Genomic DNA, 24,372 nt, shown 5'->3' with positions numbered 1-24,372 from the left:
GTTTCGTATCCCGTATAAAACTTTTATTTTAATACATTTGTTTTAGTTTTTTAAGTTTGTTAAAACGTTTTATTGTTTCGGTTCGCCACTGTTTTACGAATAATGTTACGTTAACTTTTTTATTTTCGCATTTATTATGCACCTCGAAACAAAGTCTTTTACAAGCCAATCCACCCTGAACTTCATTTGCGTCGAAGCTTCCGAAGCTTTGTTGCGGTTTGGTGTGTCTTTTATTTTTACGTAGAACTCATATCGATCCGATATGCCGCGTCCGAGAATGGATTTTGCGACTAATAAGTGGCGAGGCACCACGCGAGCAAGAATGAACAGCCCTGGAGGTTATGGGCACTGCTCAATTGGCTCATTCCTCGGTGCTTCTCGAAGGTAAGCCTTTTTTCTCTGTGTCCTCCTAAGCTTCCGTTCAAGCATCTCCTTGGTTTGTTTCCTTGCCCTGCCTTTGCCTAATCGCGCCCGAGAAGTGTATTCTGACAGGTATTTTCCTTAGGCGAGCATCTCTCCTCGCGCTTTTCGTCAAACCGTCCGACGGGTTGCGAGTTCTAATCGCGAAGCCATGATTCGGTCACCCAACACGTCGGTCGACCTGGATAGCTAGGTTCGACATTGTACATGTACCTTTTTTTAGTACACGGAAGTGACGTCATCACGTCTGATTGGTTGGAAACAAAAGTGACGTAATTTCCCTAGAAAAATGTGGGCGGAGTCGGCAAAACTGGGCGGAGTCGGCTACCGGACGTGACAACAAAATGACGTTTCGTTTTGTACCGAGTACGTTTCAAAAGGTACTTGCTCGGAACTAGGTGTCATTGGCAGCATGTGTTCGGCGGCGAGGCGTCGCCGTCTCGTCAATTCGTCTTTTTCTTTAATAGAGCTTTTTTTTTCGCCAGAAAGGCTGTATCGGGAACACCGCGATGCATTCGAGCTCGCGGAGGAGATCTTTTGGAAGCAATACCGCCTGCCCAAGATCGTGGTGCGGTGGTTGTGCGACGAACTTCGCGAGGAACCGGAGGTGGGGAGAGTGCGTACCTCGTGGACGGTCATGACTGTGGAGCTTCAAGTGTTGTGTGCACTGCGCTTCTACGGCACGGGGAGCTTCCAAGGCATGGTGGCGAGCGACGAACACGTAGCGCGGGACCAAACGACAGTCAGCGTTGCGGTCCGCGCCGTGTCCGTCGCTATCGTGCGTCGTCTCGGGGTCCAGCGTGGCTGGATCCACTTCCCCGAGACGCCGAGCGAGAGGTTCGACACGGAGAAGGGCTTCAGGCTGTTCGGCAAGATACCCGGCGTCATCAGTAGCGTGGACGGGACCATGGTCTCCATCGTCGGCCCGTCCAAGAACGACCCCACCGTCACGAAGGCGGCGTACTGGTTCCGCAAGTACTTCTACGCCCTCAACGTGATGGTGGTAAGTACACTCATGTTACGTTGTCAAAACGCGCCCCAAATCTCTAGAAAAAAAAAAAAAAAAACGTATTGCCGATACGGTTTAAGTATGCCGTTTTATGACTGCGGGCTGTGGGTCTCACGACTGCGCGAGCGTGTGCTCTACGTAGCATGTGAGCTTCCGTAAAAAGAAACAAAAAAAAAAAAACATTATTTTTGTTTTAAGGTAGTTAGTTGTACCTTGCATCCAGGAAGGTGTGTTGACATGCATGTGTCAGACAAACTAACTTAAAAGGTTCTGAAATTGCGACTGCTTTGTGAACCATAAGTACAATCTACTACTTGTGGATTCAGGTAATTACATGTCAATATCTCTCTCACTTTCAGGTGTGTGACGCCGACTGCCGGATAATGTGCATCGACCCACGGTATCCCGGGTCGGTGCACGACTCCTTCGTGTGGCAATTTTCCTGGCTCCGAAACCAACTCGAGCAAGGGCAGGTGCCACGCGACGGCCGGTTCCTGCTTGGTGAGCATACTAAATTCATTCCTTACGCACACGGTGGCTCCCACTGCTTGAAAGCCACAGTACCACGCGTACTGTGCTTGTTGTGAGCACACAGACACAGTTGCTGGAACTCCTTGAAGTGAGACAACACCCAAAGTTTGGCCATTAATCTCTGTTTATGTCCACATAACTCTCACACTCTGCAGGCTACGAAAGCCACACTAGACCAATCTCACGACAGTGATAGACTATGCAAGGCATGCAACCGCAGTGCGAGTCGTTGTCCGGTTCGGCCCACTCACTGTTACTGTCTGCCGGTACCCTCTTGCTGGTTGGTTTTTGCATGAAGTTGGAGCTCTTTCGCCGATCCCTGAGGGCTCGCCTGGTCGCTTTGACGGTCGTCAGTTTGTACGGAATGGGATCAATTCCTCCTTGGCCACTTGGGGCTCGCCAAATCTGTCCTCGGGTCGTCTCTGTCCCACACACTGGATTCTTTTCCCTGACCCTTCTTCTTCGGTCTGCCTATATAGCTCCTCCTATTAGACCCTCCGTGTCCCAACAGGACCTGACTCCTTTCCAATCTAACCACCCCTCTCTTTTCCCCATCTCCAACTCCACCGAGGATTAGGAAAGAGGTTCGTCGAACTGGCGCCTTATCCCCTTGCTTGCCAAAGACAAGGCCAGCGTGTTCTGCTCTGCCCGTGCCTAAGGTCACGGCCACACTCCCAAAAGCAACAGAGCTTTTATCTGTCGGATGCAAGGGCCTAATAATGCACTTGCATACAACACAGCACCCCTAAGGAATCGTGCACACATCCCATACAACCCACCAGGAAAACACATAGTTACATGAAATAACAGGGAGTTTGCAGGCAAGCTGGTGCTAATTAATCATGATGTAAACTGATACTGTAGTGCAGAAATATTAACACACTTTTAAGTCACACTTAAGTTACATTATAATTGACATAGTTGCACACAGCTGTTTTCTTGCCTTTTATTTTAAAAAGTAAAGAATGTAATATGTTCCATCCTCTACATATGCAGGTGACAGCGGCTACCCCTTGGAGCCTTGGCTCATCACCCCTGTCCCCGGGAACCACGCGACCTCCACCGCTTGCGGCCGGTTTAATAAGGCGCATTCCTCGATCAGGTCTGTTGTGGAGCGCTGCATCGGGCTGTTGAAAAACAGATTCCGGTGTCTGCAAAGGCACCGGGCTCTGTATTACCACCCTTCAACAGCCACCGCCATTATTTCGGCATGTGCAGTGCTCCACTACATCTGCCTTGCATCGAGCGAGCCAGAACCGGAGTCAGACTCCGACCCTGAAGAGTCAGAGTTGGAGTCTGAGCCGAGCTTGGACGGTTCTGAGCCGAGCTCGGAGAGGTCAGCGTCGGCTCCCGAGAGGCTGGCTCCTGCCGGCCCTCCGGTCGGCCTTCCGGTCGGCCTCTCGGACAGGGGGAAGGCTCTGAGGCAGCGCCTTGTCGCCCGGTTCGGAACCCGCCGCAGACGTGCCCGTGCGGAGCGCCACACGCAAGGGGTCCGCCGCCACGACGGTAGTCCCGACCACCAGGGACTCCGTCGGGAAGCCCCTCAGCGCCCTCGCTGCGGTGGTGCCCAGCACGGACGGCGCCAGCGACAGGGAACCTCTCGCCACCACGACTGAGGTCCTGACCACCAAGGACCCCGTCACATTCTTGCCCTCAGTGAAGCCCTCCCCGTGGAAGCCGTAAAGTGCACACTTCGCTTCCTGCTCCACAGTCATGGCCGTCCACAAGCTACATACTCTCTTCAGCTCCTACACCTTGTGAAGTTCGTCGCACAGCCAGCGTGCTGCCTCCGGATACGTGTCGAGTGCATCGCGGTGAAATCGATACAGCCTTTTTTTAAATTTTTATGAGCAGAAGGCACGAGACGCAGTCGACAGTGACAGAAAAGGTTCGGAGGTTTAGTTGCCAGACCAACAGGTCATCTGGATTGCCCCTGCAAAGAACTCAGAAGTAATTTAGACTACCTCTAGAAAGAAATGCTTGCTTTTGCAGAGATTGCTTTCTTAGTTGCTGATTGAACCAGGGATATTGTTGTCATGGACATTGTTTCATTTTACAAATGCTTCAAAGCGTCTTGCCTTCTGCTCCATTTTATTATCTCTCTTATGGTACTTCATCAAAGTTAGGTGCTTGTGTTATCTCAAGACAGTGCACATGTAGTCTGTTTTGAAAATTGCTTTATTTCTTAAAGAAAAACCTGTGACTTCATGAATAAAAGTGTGATAACATGGAATGTAATATTTCATTCTTGGAAGTAAAACTGAGCATCGACTGGAACCATGTAAGCAATTGGGCAATCTTAAGTATATATCACAGATATCTTGTTGAACACTCTGGTCTTATTTGAGCACAATAGTTAAATTTCGAAAGGAAAAAAAAATATACATTCTCTGACTAGCATACCACCATATAAACACTGGACCACTTTGAAAGAATTATCCCAGATGTTGCGCCAAACATTCTTATTTGAGCACAGCAATAGCAAGTTCTCGAAAGATAAAAAAATTGTTTCTGACTAAAGCAGCCGTCACTCGCGCGCTCCCCGTTGGTTCCGCCGACCCCTCCGCTGCCCCCGGCACACCCATATCCTCGTGGTTCGACATTTTGGTTTGAAGAAGGCGGGTAGCGCACATCCCGCATAATATTGGAACAACTTTCTCTCCAATTAATTCTTAAATGTATTGCAAAAGGGTACAAAAAAGCGGTTTGTTTTAACAACGCCCAAAAGGTTTTGATTGTATTTCAATACTTTCACCTGTACTAGAACAGATGCGACGGCCAGCGACGCACAGGATTGGTTGCCGTTCCTTCGCTAAACGCAGGAACTGCTCCCCGCGTCGTAGTAAATCCTACCCCGTATCCCGCGCGTAGGGACGCCTCAGGGAATGCGTAGCTACTTCCGCTCGTCGGTGGTTGGCTCCGGACGTCGCTGAAACGGGTGACGGGTGTCAAGTTTGCGATGACGTAGCGGCGTCAAAGTGGGCAGAGCCGCCACGTGAGTGTTGCTAGGATACGCTCCTCCTTTGCATTACGTCACTTCCATGTACCTTTTCTCAAATGTCCAACCTAGCGATCCTGTCAAACGTTTTATCGCACGTGGGTCGTCACTTCGCGTCGGCACGCATCGCTGCCTACCCATATCTGTTCTGGCCAGGTTTCTTTGTCGGCCCGCGCGTCTTATCGCTGTGGGTGATCTCAAGCGACGCGAGCGAAACGCGTAAAAAAAGAAAACATTGTGGTTGAAGCCGTTTGATCTACTGCGCTATATATATATAGAGAGAGAGAGAGTAAAGCTATACGCACTCCGGAGTGCACTTCGGACGGAAATGGCTATACGCACTCCTCCGAGAGATCATGCCGCTCGGGCCACCCTTTTAGAACGGCGCGTGTATCACTGGGGAGCTCGTTAACACAGCCCCCCGCCTGCGTTCACGCCGCTTCGCGGCGACAGTATCGGCTGCTAATTACAAATCGTAACCAGTACACGCCGCTTCGCGGCGTCCAGCCGGCAATCCAAGCCCCGCTGTCCCCGATCGCACCTCGAAAGGGAGTCCCATACCATTTAGTTTTGCGAAGTTTCTCAACAACATTCGATTTTTTTTTTTTTTTTACTGTTTATCGCAAAAAAAAAAAAAAAAAAAAAAAAGAAATGTCCTAAATATCGCCAAATGCCTCGACAAAACAAAATGTTTGAGAAAAAAAGAAAGAAAAAAAAGCAGGCCCGCTGCGGATGGAACCCGCGTCCACTTGCGTATGAAGCGGACACCTTGACCCCTATGCCATGCCTCCGCTTAGGCCCGCTTCAGACAGAGCAATTTCACCCAGCAACTTGACGTCGCAACACCAGCAACACGGGCCGCCCGCGTTCACACGCAACAACCGAATTGCTCCGACTTGCCATCATCATCATTAAATTTGATTTTTCTTTCACTATTTAGACGCCCAGCTACGCGCTAAAAACGCATTCTTATATCTTTGAACGGCGTTGAGAATACTAACTAATTTTTCTGAAACTGTTTATTTCCGAAAACGATCCATTTCAAACTAGAACTAAGTCTTTAGCTGTCATCATCACCACCACAGGGGTGTCACGTGAAAATATCGCGTCTTTGATTGGCTGCAGCCGCTTCAACCGTCTTCGAATTGCTCCGAGTTGCTCGCTTGTTCGAGCCGGACCCGATCTCAGCAATTCGCGTCGATCTAGGGAAAGCTAGGGAACAACCCGCCAGCAACCTCAAAATTGCTGGAAAAGTTGCCCCGTCTGAAGCGGGCCTTAGAAAATTCGTTGTCACCACGCGTTTTATGCGAGAAAAGCGGAGTGCGTATAGCCATTTCCGTCCGAAGTGCATTCCGGAGGGCGTATAGCTTTACTCGTATATATATATATATATATATATATATATATATATATATATATATATATATATATATATATATATATATATATATATATATTTATTTATTTATTTATTTATTTGGACACACAAAATAGACGGGCACTAATTAACTTCACTAACATGCTCACATAATCTCCACTTGTCATGATTTTTGTGTGGGCTTTGCCCGATGATGCTAGTGAGTCATTCTCGTTTCAAGTGGAGTGTCCAAACCATTTTGCACGCATGTTCGGACTCTCGGGATTTGCAGAAACTGGGAGTCTGCAACGCCTGCTGTCCTTGTCTTTTTTTCTCCAGTTCATCTTTTTTCCTTGTGCAACAGCAGACTGTCGCACAAGAGCGACACCTTTTTCATGCGTGGTGTCACCTGAACCGTAGAATGCTCGCTTCATAGTGTGGCCCGTGAGGCTGTGCGCTTTCCGCTGTCTGCTTTCACGAACACAAATACGGTGATGTACCCAGAGTGCACCGCTCGCTAGCCTTGCGTGAGTACACTCTATATGGTATATGTTGTTCAAACTACCTTTATGCATAGCAGATCCAACCTGCATTCTCTTTTGCCATTGCCGGTAGCAAATTGTGTCTGTTTAGTATTGCACACCTGCCAACTTCCCCGTATTACCCAGAAGTCTCTCAAATTTTGATCAGTTTGTATGATTGACAGAAAAACCTCCCGAAAAGAGAAATTACCCTCCCCCTCTCTTTTGTACTAAAGAAGAGTTTTTGCCATCACTGTGGACGGCTGAAATCCCATGAGCATAGGCAGTGCAATATATAAATATAATGAAGTTGTCTTCATGCAAATTTGTTCTCAATATTTCTTTTTAAAACACCCCCCCCTCCCCTGCTTAGAAATTATCCCGAATTTGGTGTCCCCAAACTTGGAAGGTATGGTACTGTCTGTGCCTTTTCTATCTTGTGTCATTTATGTAACGTAATATATCTGTTCTTCATATTTATAATCGCTGCAGGCCTGGTCAAGGAGGAGTTGCTCAGTGAACTACTAGTTTGAGTTCCCTGAGACGGACACCACTGACATCACCTACAGTGCCGAGGTACAGGCTTAATGGCAGATATCAATAGGAGATGATGGTAAGCTGTACTATTTATTTAGCAGTGTCGGAGTAACTCACTTGAGTTTTCATCACTGTTTTCACTGGCAGTTTGTTGCCTGCACACAAAAATGTTTCATTAATTGTCCATGTCCATTAAAATTGATGCAGCCTTCACACTTCTGCGGTTTAGAGCGATTCGCAGACATATGTCCATCATAGTCGAAACAGCATGGCTCATCATTAGAGTTGAATGCTGAGTTTCGTTTGGCAACGTTTTGGCCACTTCGATCACTACAAAACATTATTTGCCTTCTCAGGTACGCGTCACGTCTGTTTGGTTGGACAGCCACCAAGTTGACTTGGATGTCAGCGCCTGTTGTCATCAGAACCTGGTTCTTGTGCTGCCACATCATTTTTGGTGGTGGCGCTGTCGTCACCTCCCAACGCTTGCTCTCCCTGAGTTCCCATTCAAGATGGTGAGTGGTATACTTGTGGGGGCCTCGCTGCTGCAGGTGCTGCCATGTAGCTCTGGCTCGTGGTGGCTCCACCGCCATCATTTGTGCTCCCTGTGATCCCAGCCGGAGTGGTGACAGGGATTATGCGAGGGCTCTTTGTCACAGGTGCTGCCACGGACTTTGGCTCGTGAGGGTGCCGTCGCTACTGACAAAGCCTGTGCTCCCCGTCGTCCCTGTTGAAATGATGGCTGGAACTTGGAGAGGGTTTGCTGCCACAGCCGGTCAGTTCAAGTTCCGCACATTCTGCCGTAGCCCTTGGGAATTCGTTCCTTCCATGTTGAGGTTCTAGTAGGAGAAGTCCACCGCTGTTGAGCTACATGTCACCACAGCAGTCAATCTGCAGAGGGGCATGGCCACGTGACCACACTTCTGAAATGTTAGAGCCTTGTTGTGGACATGGAGGCCGGTGTGAGAGATTTAATATGCGTCTGGCACATCTGCCCGGCGAAAGAACTCATGGGTGTGCCACATGGAAAGTGAACAGACTGTGCAAGTCTCTTTTACAAAATGGCACTAACAATAGGTAGTGTCTGAATCATTCTTGTCTTACGTAGGTGATACTTTCTAAGCGTAATGTGTTAGTAGATAGCTATGGTGTTATTGCTTAACTCTGAACAAGATACAAAGTATGAGACATTTTCAGGCCAAGTAAAACATTTCTGCTCACTTTAATCTTGAAGATCTTCCAGAGTTTCACATCATCCAGCAATCCTGAAGGCGATGCACCACATGTAATTATAATTAATATTCCCGCTCTTAGTTTACCAGGAAGGTGTTCAAAAAATTGTAAGTAGTGTTAGTTGCTTAGGAGAGCAATGTGTTGCACCTTGGCGTTCCATTCACTTTGGGATGAGGTGCTCCATTCTTGTGCGTCCTTGGTTGTTTCCGTAGCCCCAAAAGATGTTGGAGATTTATATGTTTTATTTTTGGGGAAACCATGTTATGTTAGTATCTGGCATGCTTTTTTTTATTGCTGAAAGCTGTTTGAAGTGAGCCTTTTGTCCACCTAAGAGCATAATGATTGGGAGCTTCACTCAGGTGTGTTTTCTGGCCACACCGCAGAGCATGATTGTAAGCATCGATGCATGCTATTGATACCAAGATCGGGACTTCAGAGAGGATCAGTCAAGTCTTCCTATTTTTATTTCCATTGATTCTTTGGCATTCTAGATATCTTTTTGTAAGCGTGTTCACGTAAGCTTGTTCAACTTTCTGGGTCATAGTATTGGGTCGTTCTGTAATTAGCATATGCTTTATGCATTTGTCATTAGTCTCATCTGAAGTTGTCATGGGCACATGGCTGACACATTTGGTGCTGCTTTGATTTGGAGGGTAAATATTGTCCGGCATAGGTCTAGCAAACTTCATATATTCTACACTTCAAAATTTTCTCGTAGACCTGATTACTAGGCAATAAGCTCCTTTTCAATATGTGCATTTACTTAAATTGAAAAGCCAAAAGGCTTTTAATAATCAGCCACATGCAGAATAAGAACAGTGTTTCTGCCTCCTAGTGTGGGAGAAAATGGGTGGGGGGGGGGGGGTGGAGGCCAAAGCAAACGCAAGCAGTGTGAATACAACTCTAGGACTTATATGCGGGGTAAGTGAGGAATTTGAACTGTCTACCAAGACCATGTAGCTCACACATTTAGCAGAGGATAATTGGGTTTGATTTAACAAGCTATTGGGGTGGTTTTAAAGCTCCTATACAGCCCCACATGGAGTCACCCTGCATGCACTGATCTAGACTGCTCGTTTCACATAGATTTGTGTGACATATTGATGTAACTGCTTCTTTTATTTGCAAATTTTTGTGTTATTCTGGATAATTGGGAACCCAGCAAAAGGTTGGCATGTCATGGAGTAAACATGCCATTGTACAGTGTGCTTCACTCTAAAATGTAATGCATGAGCAGTGGCCAAAGCTGATGACACTTGTCGAATGAGGAAATCAATGATACTGCACAAACTGAAGCATATCTTCCTGGGACCGTTGTCACTCCCCTATAGAATTATTGCATGACCTCCTTGTTTTTTTTTATTGTCCTCAGTTAATTTGACGAGGACTGGATTGCTGTTATCCTTAATAGGTCGGCGTGTCACGTTTATTTTGAGGTCCAATTAACGGGAAATTGGTTTTGATAAGTTAAATAAGGGGAACAACAAAATATTCAGAGCAATGTCTTTTTTTTTCTTTCTATTTTTTTGCATCACCGAAACATTTATTGGTCACCGCATTGAAACTGGGAGTGTAACGCACGAAGAGAACTGCAGTGTGACCCTCCAGTCTCTGCCGTCAGACGATGTACACATTCTACAACGTAAGTGCAGGATTAGCTTTTTTTTTTTGGGGGGGGGGGGCGATTTTTCTGAGATGACATGAAAATGTTGTGGTCATCACCATCAAAGTGATTTGTTGTCTGCATGTTCCCTGCTTTAGTGACAAGGCCACTGACAAGCCGCTTCACGGGTACTAAATTGAACCGCTTGACAAGTTGCTCAAACAATAGTGATACAGAAATGGCAGTACGAGGACAAGTTGAAGAACCACAAGTAGCGCTTGTCCTATCACTTCTTCAACTTGCCGTTGTCCATAGCACTATTTGTGTTTTGCTTCTCTTCACCTGCTTCATAAAGAGCAAATATATAACGCTGCTTAATAAAATGACAGCGTCCGTCAAATCGGTAAACATTTCTCTGTAAAACATATTGCCCTGGCCAAGTCCAAGTCTCGTTTTCACGATGAGTTGCATAGTGAATCGGCTAACAATGGTTGATGAATATGATGTAGTTCTACTGAATCAGTAGCATACTTCAATCTCTCTTCTGCACAAAACCTATGTTTCGGAGCGGTTGACATAGTGTTTTCTCGACAGCCGAGGGGCTTGAAGCAGGTGCTTAATGTCTGTGAGCCACCACCATTGGAATTTTAACTTGTCACTTGCTCTAGAACTTGATAATGGAGCAATGGCAGATTTTATGAAGTTTGCGAAACCGACGTCGGAGACCTTCGAATGGGAAAGGTTTACAGGACTAGAAAAATAATGACAGCACGTCCTCAACAATTATCTGTAATAAAAAGACGGTGCCCAAAGAACTGTAGCTAGTTTTAAGTGTCACTCGCTGAAGCGGTTTGTATATTGTGTTAATTCCTGCATTTTGCTGTTTTTTTTCTGTTTCAGGATCCAGTGTTACATTCCTGTGGCTTTTTGGTTGTTTCCCAATTATTGAAGGGAGTTGCAGGCTTATCATGGGCGACACAGTGCTTTGGTGAGTGTACCTTTTATTTACTGCTTGGCCAATCAAATCGAGTGGCTTTGCAGGAAACTCTCTACAGTTTCAGGATGTTTGAGGGTATGTTCTCCTTCAGACATTCTGAAATGGCACAAATTTTTTTGTGCTGCATCACTATACTCTGTTGAATGACCAGCTGAAATCGTAGTAGAAGCTACATGCTCGTTGGACCAGTCATATGTCTACCTTTCGCCATGTGTTACAGTCCCGCCCATAACCATGTGCAGAAGGCGGGGTCAGGTAACGAGAGGGAGGTGGTTGATTGATCCGGTGGGTGCGTAGTTACCACCACAGTCAGCTTAGAGCTGAATGTTAATTACTCAAGCTTTAAATAGGTCACAGTACTCAAAGCTTGAGGAACGCCTGAGAAGTTTTTAGAACGTTTTTATTTACCGTGTCTACTCGCTCCATGAGTCTCAAACTACGTCCAACTCGGCTAGCCATCAAGCCAATTTTCTTTCGCCGCCAAGCGGCCAGGCCACTTCAAACCAGGCAAAGCATAGCGGTACATGCTTTCATGGCTGCAAGTGTGTAGTTGCGGATGTGATCAAGAGTGAAACCGAGCGGCGCATACACGTAACAAAGCTGGGGTCGAGGAATTGCCCAGCTTTGGACATGTTTCGCCCACAGAATGCATTGATGTCAACAAACACGCGGTCATCTGTAGTGTGCTTTCGGACAGTGAAATCGTGAAAGTGGTTAGGCCTAAGGACGGTCGCGTCACTCACCATGCTGAGTGAGCTTCCCTAGTAAAAAAATCTTAAATGTATAAAAAAATTTTATGTCCAACAAATGCGTATGATCCAATAAGATCATATAAGAAAATACAAGAACCTTATAAAAACATTAAGAACAATATAAAATTATATTTGAAGTTATAAGAAACTTCTTTTCAGTTTCTTAAAACTTCTTATATAATCTTATATATTTCCTATATTGCTCTTATATGTTTTTATAAGGTTTTTATATGATCTTATTTGGTCATATGCTTTTATTGGACACCTAAATTTCTTACATGCAAGATTTTTTTACTATTCACTCGGAGGGCGCTTTTCCTTTGACAGAAGGCACACCGAAAGCACCCTAAAAAAAGGTTTTCAAATTGTAGAACATGGTTATTGTAGCGCGCCCACGACCAGCCGTCAATGCGCTTCTGTCAGTGGAGACATGCCACAGTACTTTGCCGTGTCATACTGCCACCTAAAATTACATTTTCGCGAAGTGTGTAAATGCAGAAATTTACTCTGCATAATGAACGCACCCCCGAAATATATGTCAATTTCAGAATAAAGGGGTGTGTTCATTATGCGGGTAAATATGGTAAAAAAGTGAATGATGACTCAAACAAATGCAAAACTCATACATTGGAATTTGAAAAAAATCACCAACCATATCCTACAACAAGGTCCCAACGTTTCAAAAACAGCTTGTTTTTTTCTTCAGGGGTGACTGCTTCCAGATAGGGGACAACAGCTTCGTTTTCTTCTACGATAGTCTCTTTTTTTTTCACTTCGTTAGGTGGCTGAGTCCGTTCACGTAGTATGATGGCAATGTGCCAGTGGACCTATTGATGTTTCCTGGTGTTGTTTGGATATGCCATGACTATAAAAAGCTGCTGGCAGAAGTTTGTCTCAACATTTATGAGGGTGTTGGCAAAGTTTATGCGATATTCATTGTCCTCACAGTGCTCTGCAACAGCGCTGTGCTCGTCGTCGAATTTGCAGTTGTTTTTGTGTTGTTGAATTCTTTCTGGGAAGTTCTTTGTTTTTCCAATGTAGGTGGCATGGAATTGAATATACAATGCCTTGCGCTCTTTGTTTAGAGGGATGACCTTTAATTCGCAGCATCATACGTCAAAGTGTTGATACCGGTTTGTGGGAATCCTGAATACTTTCTTTTACCAGCATACATGACAGCGCTTCGCTAGTCCCCTTTATGTAGGGAACACAGATGCGGGTGTGTGGACGGATGTTTTCGAGTTTTTAAGCTTTCTCCCGACCAGGCAGGCCTCTGCCAAAATGTTTACCCTCAAAACTTGCACTGCATGTAGTAATGGCTCTTGGTCTGCGAGAAGTTTTGTTTTAGTTTTGTGTTTGTTGAGCATTATTGGGCAAATGACAAAGGCTATGCCACCTCATTATGACCACAGTAAAAAGAGCTATACACTTGATAACATAGTCCTGTCATGTTTTTGCTTTGAAAAAAATGTTAACACACAAGATTAATCTATTTCTTGACCCCTTGACTGGGGACCCATGACCAAAAAAAAATTTGTTTGTCCCTATTTTGCCTATATTTTTTTGTACGAAACTTTTCTTGTGCTACCATCATAGCTTTAATTTCTAAAGGAAAATTATTTCCGATGTTAGGGGATAGATGGTGCTTCCTCCCGTACGATAAAAAGAGTGAGCGTTTAAAGACGCACTCCCCAAACTGATTGAAGAGTGGTGCATCTATGAGTGCACCCCCAGGCTGCTGTTAAAATTGCCAAGCATCCAAAGATCTTATCAAAAGTAATATATAAATCTTTGTCTAAGGTGAAGTGAATATTTACATTAAATTCAAGTAATGACGCAATAACAACATGGCAGTGCCCACAAGCTGCATGCGCATGAACGAATTTCACCATCCAAATGGATGAATGACCGTTTTGGCAGAACTGGACAATGAGGAAAAGGGTACCAATACTTGAGTGTAGCTTTCTAGGGGCTATTATCATTTTAAATTGCAATTCTCATTTGCTCTTTCAGCTCGCACCTTCACGGAGTACAGCAATGTGGGGAAGCCAGTCGAGGACAGCCTCTCTCGATTTCTGTCCCGGGGGCGCTATGCTCTTCCAGGTAAGCTGCTTCCCTCTCTTAAGAGACACGAATAGACCCTTTTATTCAAGACCAAATTGACGATAATAATCACATCAAATAAAATGGGGAACAAGGGAACAAAGAAGATTCCTCTTTGACCTTTCTCCCCCTTGTACCCCTTTTCCAGGGATTATTATTGTATTCATACTTATTACATTATTGTGGAGTTGACATTTTGACAACCTGTGGTTGGCTGATATGTTGTGGAAGTTAAAGCTATTGCACATTCAAACATTGTGTGAAATACAGTAGAACCCTGCTGCTGCATCTTTATGCAGTCACAATAAAGGATCATGACATGAGCAAAGATGTAACAACTGATAATGCCCTTGGGATAGCTATAGATGTTTCAGGAAGCTGTATTCTCTGTTTATCTTACCGTAGCTTTTATGGCTGTAAAAAAGATTGCCTTATTTTATATGTTGACAATTTTTTCAACACTTCTTAAAATTGTGGTTGTACTATAAGTAACACACTGTTCACAGACAAGCTTGTGTTTGCCCACAGCAGCTATGGGCACTGCATACGCAGGAACTAGATTCGTGAGAGCAGACATGTGTGTACATGTGCTGTGCCGACAGCCGCGCCATCGCAGTGATGCGTTGTCTAGAGTTGCAGTTAAAAAAATATTGAAATATAAGGATGCCAAAATTCTGAGCCCATCGAGTTAAACCACAGCTGCCTCAAACAAATCACTGCACCCTGCATGCCACATCAAAGCAGTGGGGCTTGATGCAATCAGCACTGCTTGAACATGGTGGCATGGAGGTGGTAAAGAAAAATGGGGTGTCGTGACCGCCTGAATCTCTTATTGTCATACAGGACCAAGCAAGAAACACAGTGCAGAGAGGCAAGGAGGTAAAATAAAGGGAGTAAAGCAAAAGGAACAGGGTATGTGTTCCTAGTAGTCATGCCGGCCACCTTGAGTGGCAGTGTTTGGGCATAAGAACCAAGAAGGAAATTCATGAAGCCTGTAATTTTAACACATATATACTTTTGGACGTTCAATAGGACCGGTTTCCGTGAACATAACAGCCGAGAAAACATGTGAGCAAGGTTCTTCTGTGCATATTTTTGAATGTGCTGCAAGAATATTTCTGGTTATATGCCCACTTAATTTATAATGTTTTTCTTCTTTCAGCTGACACCTTACAGACATGTCAGGAAGTAAGGAAAGGTTATTTTTTCACTGATCGTTTACATTTGGGTGATTAACTTAGTCTTGAAAAAAAAAAAAACATCATTTTAATGACATTGTGATAAATAAATTTTGGGTCTTGAAATTGTCCTTCAATCTTTGTTTTCTTCCCATATTGCAAGCCGGCACTATGTGTATCAGGCATGGAATCAATGGTAGGCCATGTAAAATATTGCAGTTTTTCGGCTGGCCAGCTTAAAGTTTACGAGGGGTTGACAATGGCGAAATTGTCACGAAATTCGATCAAATGACGTCTATGTGATAATTATGCCCTTATAAAAATGGTTGATGCCATTTTGTATTATTGCCAAATGGCAACAGGTGTTTAAGAGCAGTCAATCAGCAGGCAACAGATGTTAATCGTCATTGAGATGTCATCTTGTTGACCCGGATAGCCATTTCGCCACCGTCAACTTTTTGCCGTTCTATTGGTTATTGTCGGTGCATTGCCAGTGTATCTACATGCTAATGCTAATTGGCTATTGGAGGCAGTCAAAAGATTATAAAATGTATAGTCCTTTGATTGCCTCCTTTAGCCATTTAACGTTAACATGTAGATACACTGATGATACGCCGACAATAACCAATAGAACGGCAAAAAGTTGACGGTGGCGAAATGGCTATCCGGGTCAGCAGGGTGACGTCTCAATGACGATTAACATCTGTTGCCTGCTGATTGACTATTTGTAAACAGCTGTTGCCATTTGGCAATAATATGACTTTCAAATGGCATTAACCATTTTCATAGGGGTATACTTTCCCTCAGGAATCGCGCCACTGCAAGTCACGATAGTCAACATTCATTTTTTACAACACAGTGATACGGCAAACCTAATTTAAAGGTACAAAGTAAAACTTGGGGGACGCTGAAGATTCGCCTTTAAAAGTGGAACTCGATAGCGTTACCGGACCCGTTTCGCAAAGCCTTTTCATATGTACCCGCGCTTGTTCCCAAGGCGTGCAAGCGTATGTACCTACGTGGTTTAGTCGGTAGCGTCACATCTTACTTGGCGTCAAACGTGAGGGTTGTGGGTTCTTTGAAATTCCCGCTCGAGGGCATGTGGCGTGACGGCACACGCATGACATCAAACGTGACGTTACAAGTGGCTGTGTCGTCATGACCCAATCGACCCTCTTAATTTATCAAAACAATTTTCCGCCAAATTTATCAGAAACTTGTCCCGCCAAATTGAGCGAGGAAATTTAACCCTCTTGACGTCACTCGTAACGTCACGTGTTACGTCACCAGGTGCATGCCGGGATTTTCCGGTTTTACGGACGCCGACGTTCAATTTTTCAAGACATAAACCCTAAACGCTATCGCGTTCAAAAAAAGATACTCCTATCACAATCGTGGATACTCCGCTATATGGACATCACTTGCGGGACAGCCTGGGAAGATACATGCATTTTTGTCTCGATTTTATAGACAACTCAGATTATGGATGATTTTTTATGGGAACGGAGGTGTCTAAATTAACGAGACACCACTGTATTCGAGATATGGACAAAACCAGCGACATGCTCAAAGCGGTTGGTGCTTTATCACGGGCCTTTTAGTTTAAAGAATTAAAGACACTGAGTGACCGTAGCGTCGCTGGCACAGGCATCAAAGGCAAATGGCGGGCGGTTGTCGACTTAACATATCACCAGCTTACCACTGCTCCCGAGTCTGTAAATATCGTTTTGCTGCAAATTTCCTAAACAAAATGAAAACAGGAATTTTTAGAACTATACAGTGTAGGAAAAACAATATATCCCCAGAAAGGGCTGCCCCACAGGCGGGCTTCGTTTTTGTTCCAGCGTGCTGTTGGCCGTGACGTTCCCTATTTTATTTGTAGAACCACAAATAAAAACAAAATAAGATGCAACAAGAAAATTCTAGGAGGCTAAACTTTTTACTGAATTGCCGGAAGATATATAACTCAAAGCAAAAACCCGCACAGCTTAAGAAAACTAACTAAAAATCGATCAATGAAAAGAAAGAAATGTAACCAACTACGTATAAAGAAAATCAGAATTAAAGAAGTGGATCACCCCTCCGATCGTGTCTATCACTATAAATATTTTTATGGCAACCTAATTATAATTTGATCCACCTCAGGTTGTGAATAAACGGTGAAATTGCCCTTGATGTCACAGTTTTTTTAATGGTTTTGCTTTAAATTTGTAAAACAGAGTTGAACATCTGTGCTATTAAAATCAGTGTGGTAAGGAACGGCGTTTCTGGGTCGCGTTTCTTTTAGGAGGAACGAAGGCAAGTCGCCGTTCCACTCTGCATCGGTGGAACTGGGATGGGAGCTCGTTACGTTTTTACGGAAACAAAAAAAGGAACGGGGCTTCTTTCTTCTCCGTTTTGTCTTTTTGTCCAGTGACGTCATTTTTATTTTATTTTTAAGGGGGGAACTCGAAAAAGTATAAAAACAATAACTTTACGTAGAGCAGAGATCTTGCTAACTTTTTTGTTAGTTATTTTAGGGCTTATTTTGTGGGGTCCTCGCTTGGGAGCAGCTCGGGTGCATGTAAGCTGGTAGACAATAATTCTTTTTTTTTTTTTGAGTGGCCGATATTGCGGCACTTAAAACGAAACTTTTAGTCGAACGGAAAGACACACAAAGAGAGACCTCTCAAACTCGGCTACTTTCTTTGCTTCCATGAATCCTTATACACCTATAATTTTGAGGCTGACTACAACTATTATTGAACATTTACAAAGAGACCTATACAGTGACAACGAAAGCAGGTTACCAGACATCGGACGCACCCTTGCAGCTCAAACACTGGTCGCTTAAACGACACACAAAAAATAATCTTTGTTTTCCCCTCCCCCTTTTAAAACTAAACAACGAATCCGACCTTCACGAAGAGCGACTGGTAGTTTTCAAGACTGACCTCTCAAAAGCCCGCACTCTCAGAAAAAAAGGTGTATTATTACACCCCTTGTCCCATATAATACACCCCAAAATTTCAATTCGACGTACAGCGCCCCATAATCGAACAGCCGGCCCCAAAGTTTACGAGAGGCTTGATAGCCGTGTGGTACATCTTATTAAGATAGCTGATGTACGTATTAATGACTACAAAAAAGATAATCGGCGTTTTCTTGGCCGTAGTGAAAAAGTTCCGTGTTTTCTTTCTTTGGTCTTTGATACGTACTTTAGCAGTTTATTAAGTTATATCGCACCGTTATCAAGCCCCTGGTAAAATTTGGTGCCGTCTGTTCGACTATAGCGCGCTGTACGTCGAAATGAAGTTTTGGGGTGTATTATATGGGACAAAAGGGTGTAAGGTGATACCCTTTTTTTTTTAGAGCGTACCCTCTTCTCCACTTGCTCCTCTTGCGCACAGCAACATCGATAACCAACTCTCCCTTAGTATGAACAAGGGACTTAGATTGCAACGTGTGAGGTTGTTGTAAAACGTGCGTGCAATGTGGAGTAGCCCTTTAACAAAAAATAATAAAATTAACCCCGCTCGTTCTTTCCGGCTCACAGTATATTCAGATCGTCTGAACCGCCCACCACGAACAGAAACATGGTAAAATGGTGAGATTTGTAAAGGTGAATATATCAACTGAATGAAACCTTGCTTCCGGTTGTTTTCTACTCCTGGTGTCGTTCCATCACGGCATTCAAATTCATATGTTGCCATTTGATGGGATAAATATATATATATATATATATATATATATATATATATATATATATATATTAGGGCTGGGCAATTAATCGATTAACCTACCGATTAATCGATTAATGCTTTAATCGCGATTAATTTGTTTAACTAGTTAATCGGTAAAATTTTGACGAACCAAAATTAAATAAAAATGAAATGCTTTCACTATGCAGACATGGACGAGCACACCTATATGAAGTTAAATATTTAGGTGAAATATTGACTTAAGGTAAACTGTATGGGGGAAATTTGTAACTTCAGACAAGTGCAGAAGGTTACACATGTCCCAGCGACTTCAAGGCCGTGCGAGTGTCCATTTAGCGCAGCAGAGACTATACTCTGTTTCACCTTCTGTTGTACCGCAGGAAAGGCTACAAGCGCGAGCTCCTTGCTCTAAGGCACACTTCGGCGGCACAAGCTCTCGTGCACCAAGGGCAGCTGCCAACGCTATGAGCTCGCGCTTCTAGCCTTCGCTGCGGTACAACATAAGGTGAAACGGAGTATAGTGGGAGCAATCAAAGGAGGTCGCCGTTTTCGGAGAATAACAACGAACATTTTTGCCTCATGAAGCTGAAGTACTATTATTTGAGTGTGAGTGTTTTTTAACTGTTCTCAACTGTATATCGAAGCTGATTCATAATTGAAATTACTGCGTCGTTTAACACATATTCAGCAAAAAAAAAAAAAAGTAGATGCAATTTTTACTTTTGAACAATATCATTATGCACGCAAATGAACGAGACCGATTAAGCGATTAATTAATCGATTAAAGGAAGGCGATTAATCGGGTTAAAATGTTTAATCGACGCCCAGCCCTAATATATATATATATATATATATGTAAATTTTTTTTGAACTGAGCAATTATGGTTATTAGCACAATATAAAAGAAAGGCATATGTAGCGATACGTTCCCTTTTTTAAACGGGAACGAGTTCCTTTCTCACGGGTGAAACTTGTACCGGGAACGCTTTCCAAAAATCAGAAGGAACGAGGAATGAACTTTCGTTCCTCTTTTTGAGGAACGTCTGCAACCCCGAATAAAATGAAACTATTGTGCAACGCGAGAGCCGCATATTTCATTCTTAACATGACTGTGTGTTTAGTGATTATGTACCTCCCGAAGTCCCACGTACAACTCTAATGGACTTATGTTGGCATAGATTGTAAAATGTTAAAAAATTAAAATCATATTTGTATTGTATTGTATCGTATTGTATCGTAATACAATACCGCGTTATCTTCTTGGCGTGACCATGTGTTTTGGTTGTCGTATCATCTTCCTTGAAGATCCTTCTTACCCAAAAAACCGAGGCTTTGGCACGAGATGAAGACAGGTCCTGTTGCTAGATAGTCGAGGCTACACGCAATCACCGGCTAACAGCGGTGCAGTGGGATAGGCCAGCCTCCTAAAACATATAAATTTGAAGAAGGACACATTATGGTTGCCCTAAGACGTGAAACGCCACACTAGATGCCAGCTTGAACGCGAACGTGCACAGTTCTGAAACCAAACCTTTGACACTTGAATGGTGTTGCCCTTTACCATAACACTCGACTTCCCAACCAGAACAACAACCAGCCCTTGGCATTAGTTACAATTCGAAAATGGTTCCTCACCGGTCTACTCTTTTGTCGGTCGCTGGATTGAGTGGACGCTGAAAACTATACTCTGGTTTATGACGCCGGCGAGTCTGTAATGAATTAGCAATGAGCTTTCGCGATTCTACATCCATTCGCACTGGACGTCGGCAGAACTCTTTGGGCTATTTTTCCTAGCAGCTCGATATCGCGCTTTCAGGGCTTCTATCGCGAATCCGTCGTTAACTCGATCCAACACATGGCCAGCTTTCTCGGACACGCTGTTTTAGCTCCTGATTCTCACGACACTTGGCTTAGCAACCTTGAGCAAGATAAACGGAGAATTCGACGCGCGCGACCGCTACCTTAACCACTGCTGAATGGCGCATCGCTGCTCTCCGAGCCTGGTGCAAGTGAAGCCACCGGCAGTTCGATGCTTGTCGCGGAAGTCGGGCGTGTGCTGGGCTTCCTAGGGAATTCATACGATATTTTGGTCTATGTTTTTTTCTCTCTTGTAATGGTGTTAGTACTCTAGTTCTGAATTAAACGCTGAGAATAAGAATTTGAACGTGGGGCATGCGCACACTTGATCAACTATAGAATCTCAAAATTTTCACATCGAATTGCTCAAAGGAGACTTCTCGGGTCTGGATGGGCTGTTACTCCGGAACAAACAGGCTCTCTTGGGATGACAAGATAAATCCAGCGCCCTGAACGCTGTTCGATCCAGCACTCGGAAGAGTTGAAAAGCCTGTCAAGCGCGCACTTCCGAGACAAGCCGGTGGCTTTATACCTGTTTGCTCAATGCGCCATCCAGCACCCTATAATGAAGATCAGAGATCTGAACCTCCTTTTTAATGGATCTCTCCGGCCTCCCACCCTTTCACCATTTGCGTCTGGCTATCGTTTTCTGAGATCGAATACTGCATCACATGTCACCGGAATTAAAGCATAAAATAAACATTATCTCGTCGTGACCAGTTCTCGAGCTTTCAGATTATGGACAACAGAAATGCAGGAACATTTTTTATGATTTGGTACTAAGCTTAATATATAGTAACAAAGGTGTGAACGTTATGTTGTAAACCCCGAACAGTGTCCATTGCAAATTATAGTATATACTTCATGAACAGTATAGGAACAAACTTTCGCGCTTTTTTCCGCGCGCTTCCGAGTTCTAGACTTGCTCTTGTTGACCCTCGAGGGCTCGAACTAAACGCTCATATCCCGATCGAGGCGCTATTTGTAAGGTTGAGAGTGTATGAGCCACAAGCATAGGAAGACATCAGATTTAGTGTCACCTTTCATATATCTTTCGATTACACCCAAACTAGAGTTCCCAAGCTGAGTATAGTTAGGAGGTGCTAAAGTGCGCAGCGAGGGACACCGTCGTTAGCCGGCGTTCTATGAGTGACTAAGTACATAATCCTAGAGGGAATAACATCCCGCTTTGTTACGTCGTATCACTAATTAAAGGGAAGATCGGGCACTTCTACATTTGAGAAAAAACGCTTGAATTGCATTCATTTGGCCTTTAGAATAACAAATATCACAATTATATTTCAATGCGACGCGCCGGAGAGCAATAAGAGCAATTTGAAAAAAGGCCTGAAGCCCCGCCTCCCTAGCCTTGGCAAGCCAAAAGATCCGTCAATGACGTCACGGACAGCGACAGTCTTTTGCGTTTTTCTCGCGTTTAAAAACACTTGCGCGGCAAATGGTTTTGGTATTCGGGTTCACGAGGTAAAAATACACTAGAATTCACTTCTAACTCATTTTTTTCAAGAAGCTCCGTAGCTTCCCTTTAAACTTCATTCACAAAAGTTCGTTTTGCGTGCACAATAGCCGATGCGGTAGTCTGATTCCCCATGCATTTTGAAGGGTTTTATAAATATAGATGGACCCAGCGAGATGACCAAAGCTTTTTGTGTCACACTGACAAGGCTAAGGGAGCTTTCAGAACGCTAACAAGTCAAAACGCAAGGGCTTGTGGGATCATGCATTGTGATAAACCGGCATGGTGACCATCGGTAAGCATGCTGGCGATTCCATCAGCAGCGCGAGGCTGGAGAGTTGGGGAATGTATACCTTTGCAGAGTAACGCAGGGTATATATATTTCTAACAATCGCCTTAAGCGAGAAAAAGGAGAAAGAGAAAATGTATTTCCAACGACGTTTCGTCCTCTTCATTTGTATGTCTACTGCGGTAATCAGGTAGCAGCCACGGCGATGTACATACGGCTACGGCCATGTATACATCGCCGCGGCCGATTCCGCTTTGGGGGCAGCGGATTCGCTGTTAGCGTGAACAAAGCCCTGTTAAGGCGGTGGTCCCATGGTCGCCATCTTTATTCTTGGTGCGTTATAATTTTTTACGTTACCTAGAAGGCAACTGAAGATCTAGTTGTTCGAACGTGTATAAAAACGTCATTTAGTCGATGGCAGCTCAAGAAATACCGGGCATGATCAATTAAATGCGCGGTTTTTGCTTCGTAATTCGTTATTTCGCGTTTTTATTGTCTAATGCTACAATCTTATTTGCTGCGAAGCGCTAAGGAGATGCTGCCTGCTCGATCGCCACGCCACGCGTGTCTTCGGCTGTCAATGAGAATTAAAGGTAGCTATCGATTCGCGAGAAAACAAGTGACCATTGGCGGCTTCATTATAATGATACTATTGTCGCACTCCAGCTAAATCTAAAACGTGCCATGCATACCTGGTACAGCCCACTTGCCTCTTCGATAAACGGTCACCTGGATGCACGCTGGGGGCATTCCGGTGGCATTCAGAACACCGATCCAGGGCTCCGCAGGCTACGACCTACAGAACCGAAGTTCAACGGCAGGCGCCTTGTCGTACCGAATCCGTATGAACGTATTCATCATTGTCCCGCGCAGACGTTGACTAAAGCCCCTCACAGTGGCGCCAGTCGTGTGCACAAGGGGTCCCTCCACGGCGTCGTCGGCACGAACGAGGGTCGTAAGCGCTCCCCAAGAGAGTAACAAGAAGAATGTTGTGGTTAATCCGTGCATCAGCTTTCAGAACTCGTGGTACTGCAGCGGATGCATGACATATATTATAACGGTGCCGACCACCTTCAGAGCCTTGCTTATAGGCTCGAATTAAAACCATCGTTTTAAGATGGCTTAGCAAAAACAAATATTCGAACTTGTTGTTATTTGTAAGATCACTTTTTGTGAACTTAGAGGGAGTGCGGGAACTCTGTAGGACTTTGTGAATGAGCTAATATGCCCGTAAGATGTGGGGAGGGGAAGGTATTAATAGCACTTTTCACGCGCAATTAGAAGACTCTGAAAACGTAGGTCTTTAGAAAACCTTGACTCTGCGTGCCCACCTCGACATGTGCTGGTTCGCTGATTATGCAAAAGCATTTCTTTTAAAGGTATTTCAAATGGCCCTTGAAACAATGTATTAGCCCGAATAACACATCTAACAACAAAACTCACAAATCGAACAAATTGCGATATCATATGGGGATCGAGTATTACATACGACTTACAGTGCAATGTGCAGCCAAAATACCAAGGAACGTGCCAGTGACTCTTACAGCCCTCATCTGACACTAGCGAGACTTCCTTAAACGGATTTTCTGGAGAACACGAAACGCGTCTCTTCTCATAATCAGGCTCGTGAAGACTGATTCCTTATCATTATCTTACAAATTTCAAGGTTTCTCTTAGATTAATTGTGCTGCGTGGGGAAGTGCGGTCAAGCGTCGGCAGGCTGGAAACTTCTTTCAGTAATCTAATTCAAGCTTCAATAAGAAGGGGGCACAGTTTTTGGTCCTAGTTGGCAGGGCTCGAACGATAACGCGC

At 44.3% G+C, this 24,372-nt stretch overlaps 1 protein-coding gene across 6 annotated transcripts; it reads left to right on the top strand.

The window, feature by feature from the left end:
- Positions 1-176: 176 nt before the first annotated feature.
- Positions 177-15,250, top strand: LOC121045764. Of its 6 annotated transcripts, XR_006077433.1 has the most exons (8): positions 177-384; positions 7,329-7,449; positions 8,033-8,148; positions 11,110-11,197; positions 13,972-14,061; positions 14,905-14,973; positions 15,094-15,129; positions 15,224-15,249. XR_006077433.1 is itself a non-coding variant. In XM_042288866.1 (7 exons), exons 3-7 carry the CDS (start codon positions 8,109-8,111, stop codon positions 15,225-15,227), a joined length of 258 nt encoding a protein of 85 aa, XP_042144800.1. In that variant the 5' UTR covers positions 177-384; positions 7,329-7,449; positions 8,033-8,108; the 3' UTR covers positions 15,228-15,250. The 6 variants fall into 6 exon arrangements, 1 of the variants encoding a protein (XP_042144800.1); XR_006077428.1 differs by having other exon boundaries at positions 15,094-15,244; XM_042288866.1 differs by lacking the exon at positions 14,905-14,973 and having other exon boundaries at positions 15,224-15,250.
- Positions 15,251-24,372: the final 9,122 nt, after the last annotated feature.

Source organism: Ixodes scapularis, unplaced genomic scaffold (genome assembly GCF_016920785.2).
Source record: "Ixodes scapularis isolate PalLabHiFi unplaced genomic scaffold, ASM1692078v2 PGA_scaffold0__279_contigs__length_252992795, whole genome shotgun sequence".
NCBI lineage: Eukaryota > Metazoa > Arthropoda > Arachnida > Ixodida > Ixodidae > Ixodes > Ixodes scapularis.
Note: the sequence above shows the minus strand (reverse complement) of the source record. Positions and strands in the feature narration are given on the sequence as shown.

Coding starts and splice junctions, on each gene's coding strand:
- LOC121045764 (XM_042288866.1), top strand. CDS start 8,109: ATGATGGCTGGAACTTGGAGAGGGTTTGCTGCCACAGCCG. Junction 8,149..11,109: donor AGGGTTTGCTGCCACAGCCG/GTCAGTTCAAGT, acceptor TTTCTGTTTCAG/GATCCAGTGTTACATTCCTG. Junction 11,198..13,971: donor ATGGGCGACACAGTGCTTTG/GTGAGTGTACCT, acceptor TTGCTCTTTCAG/CTCGCACCTTCACGGAGTAC.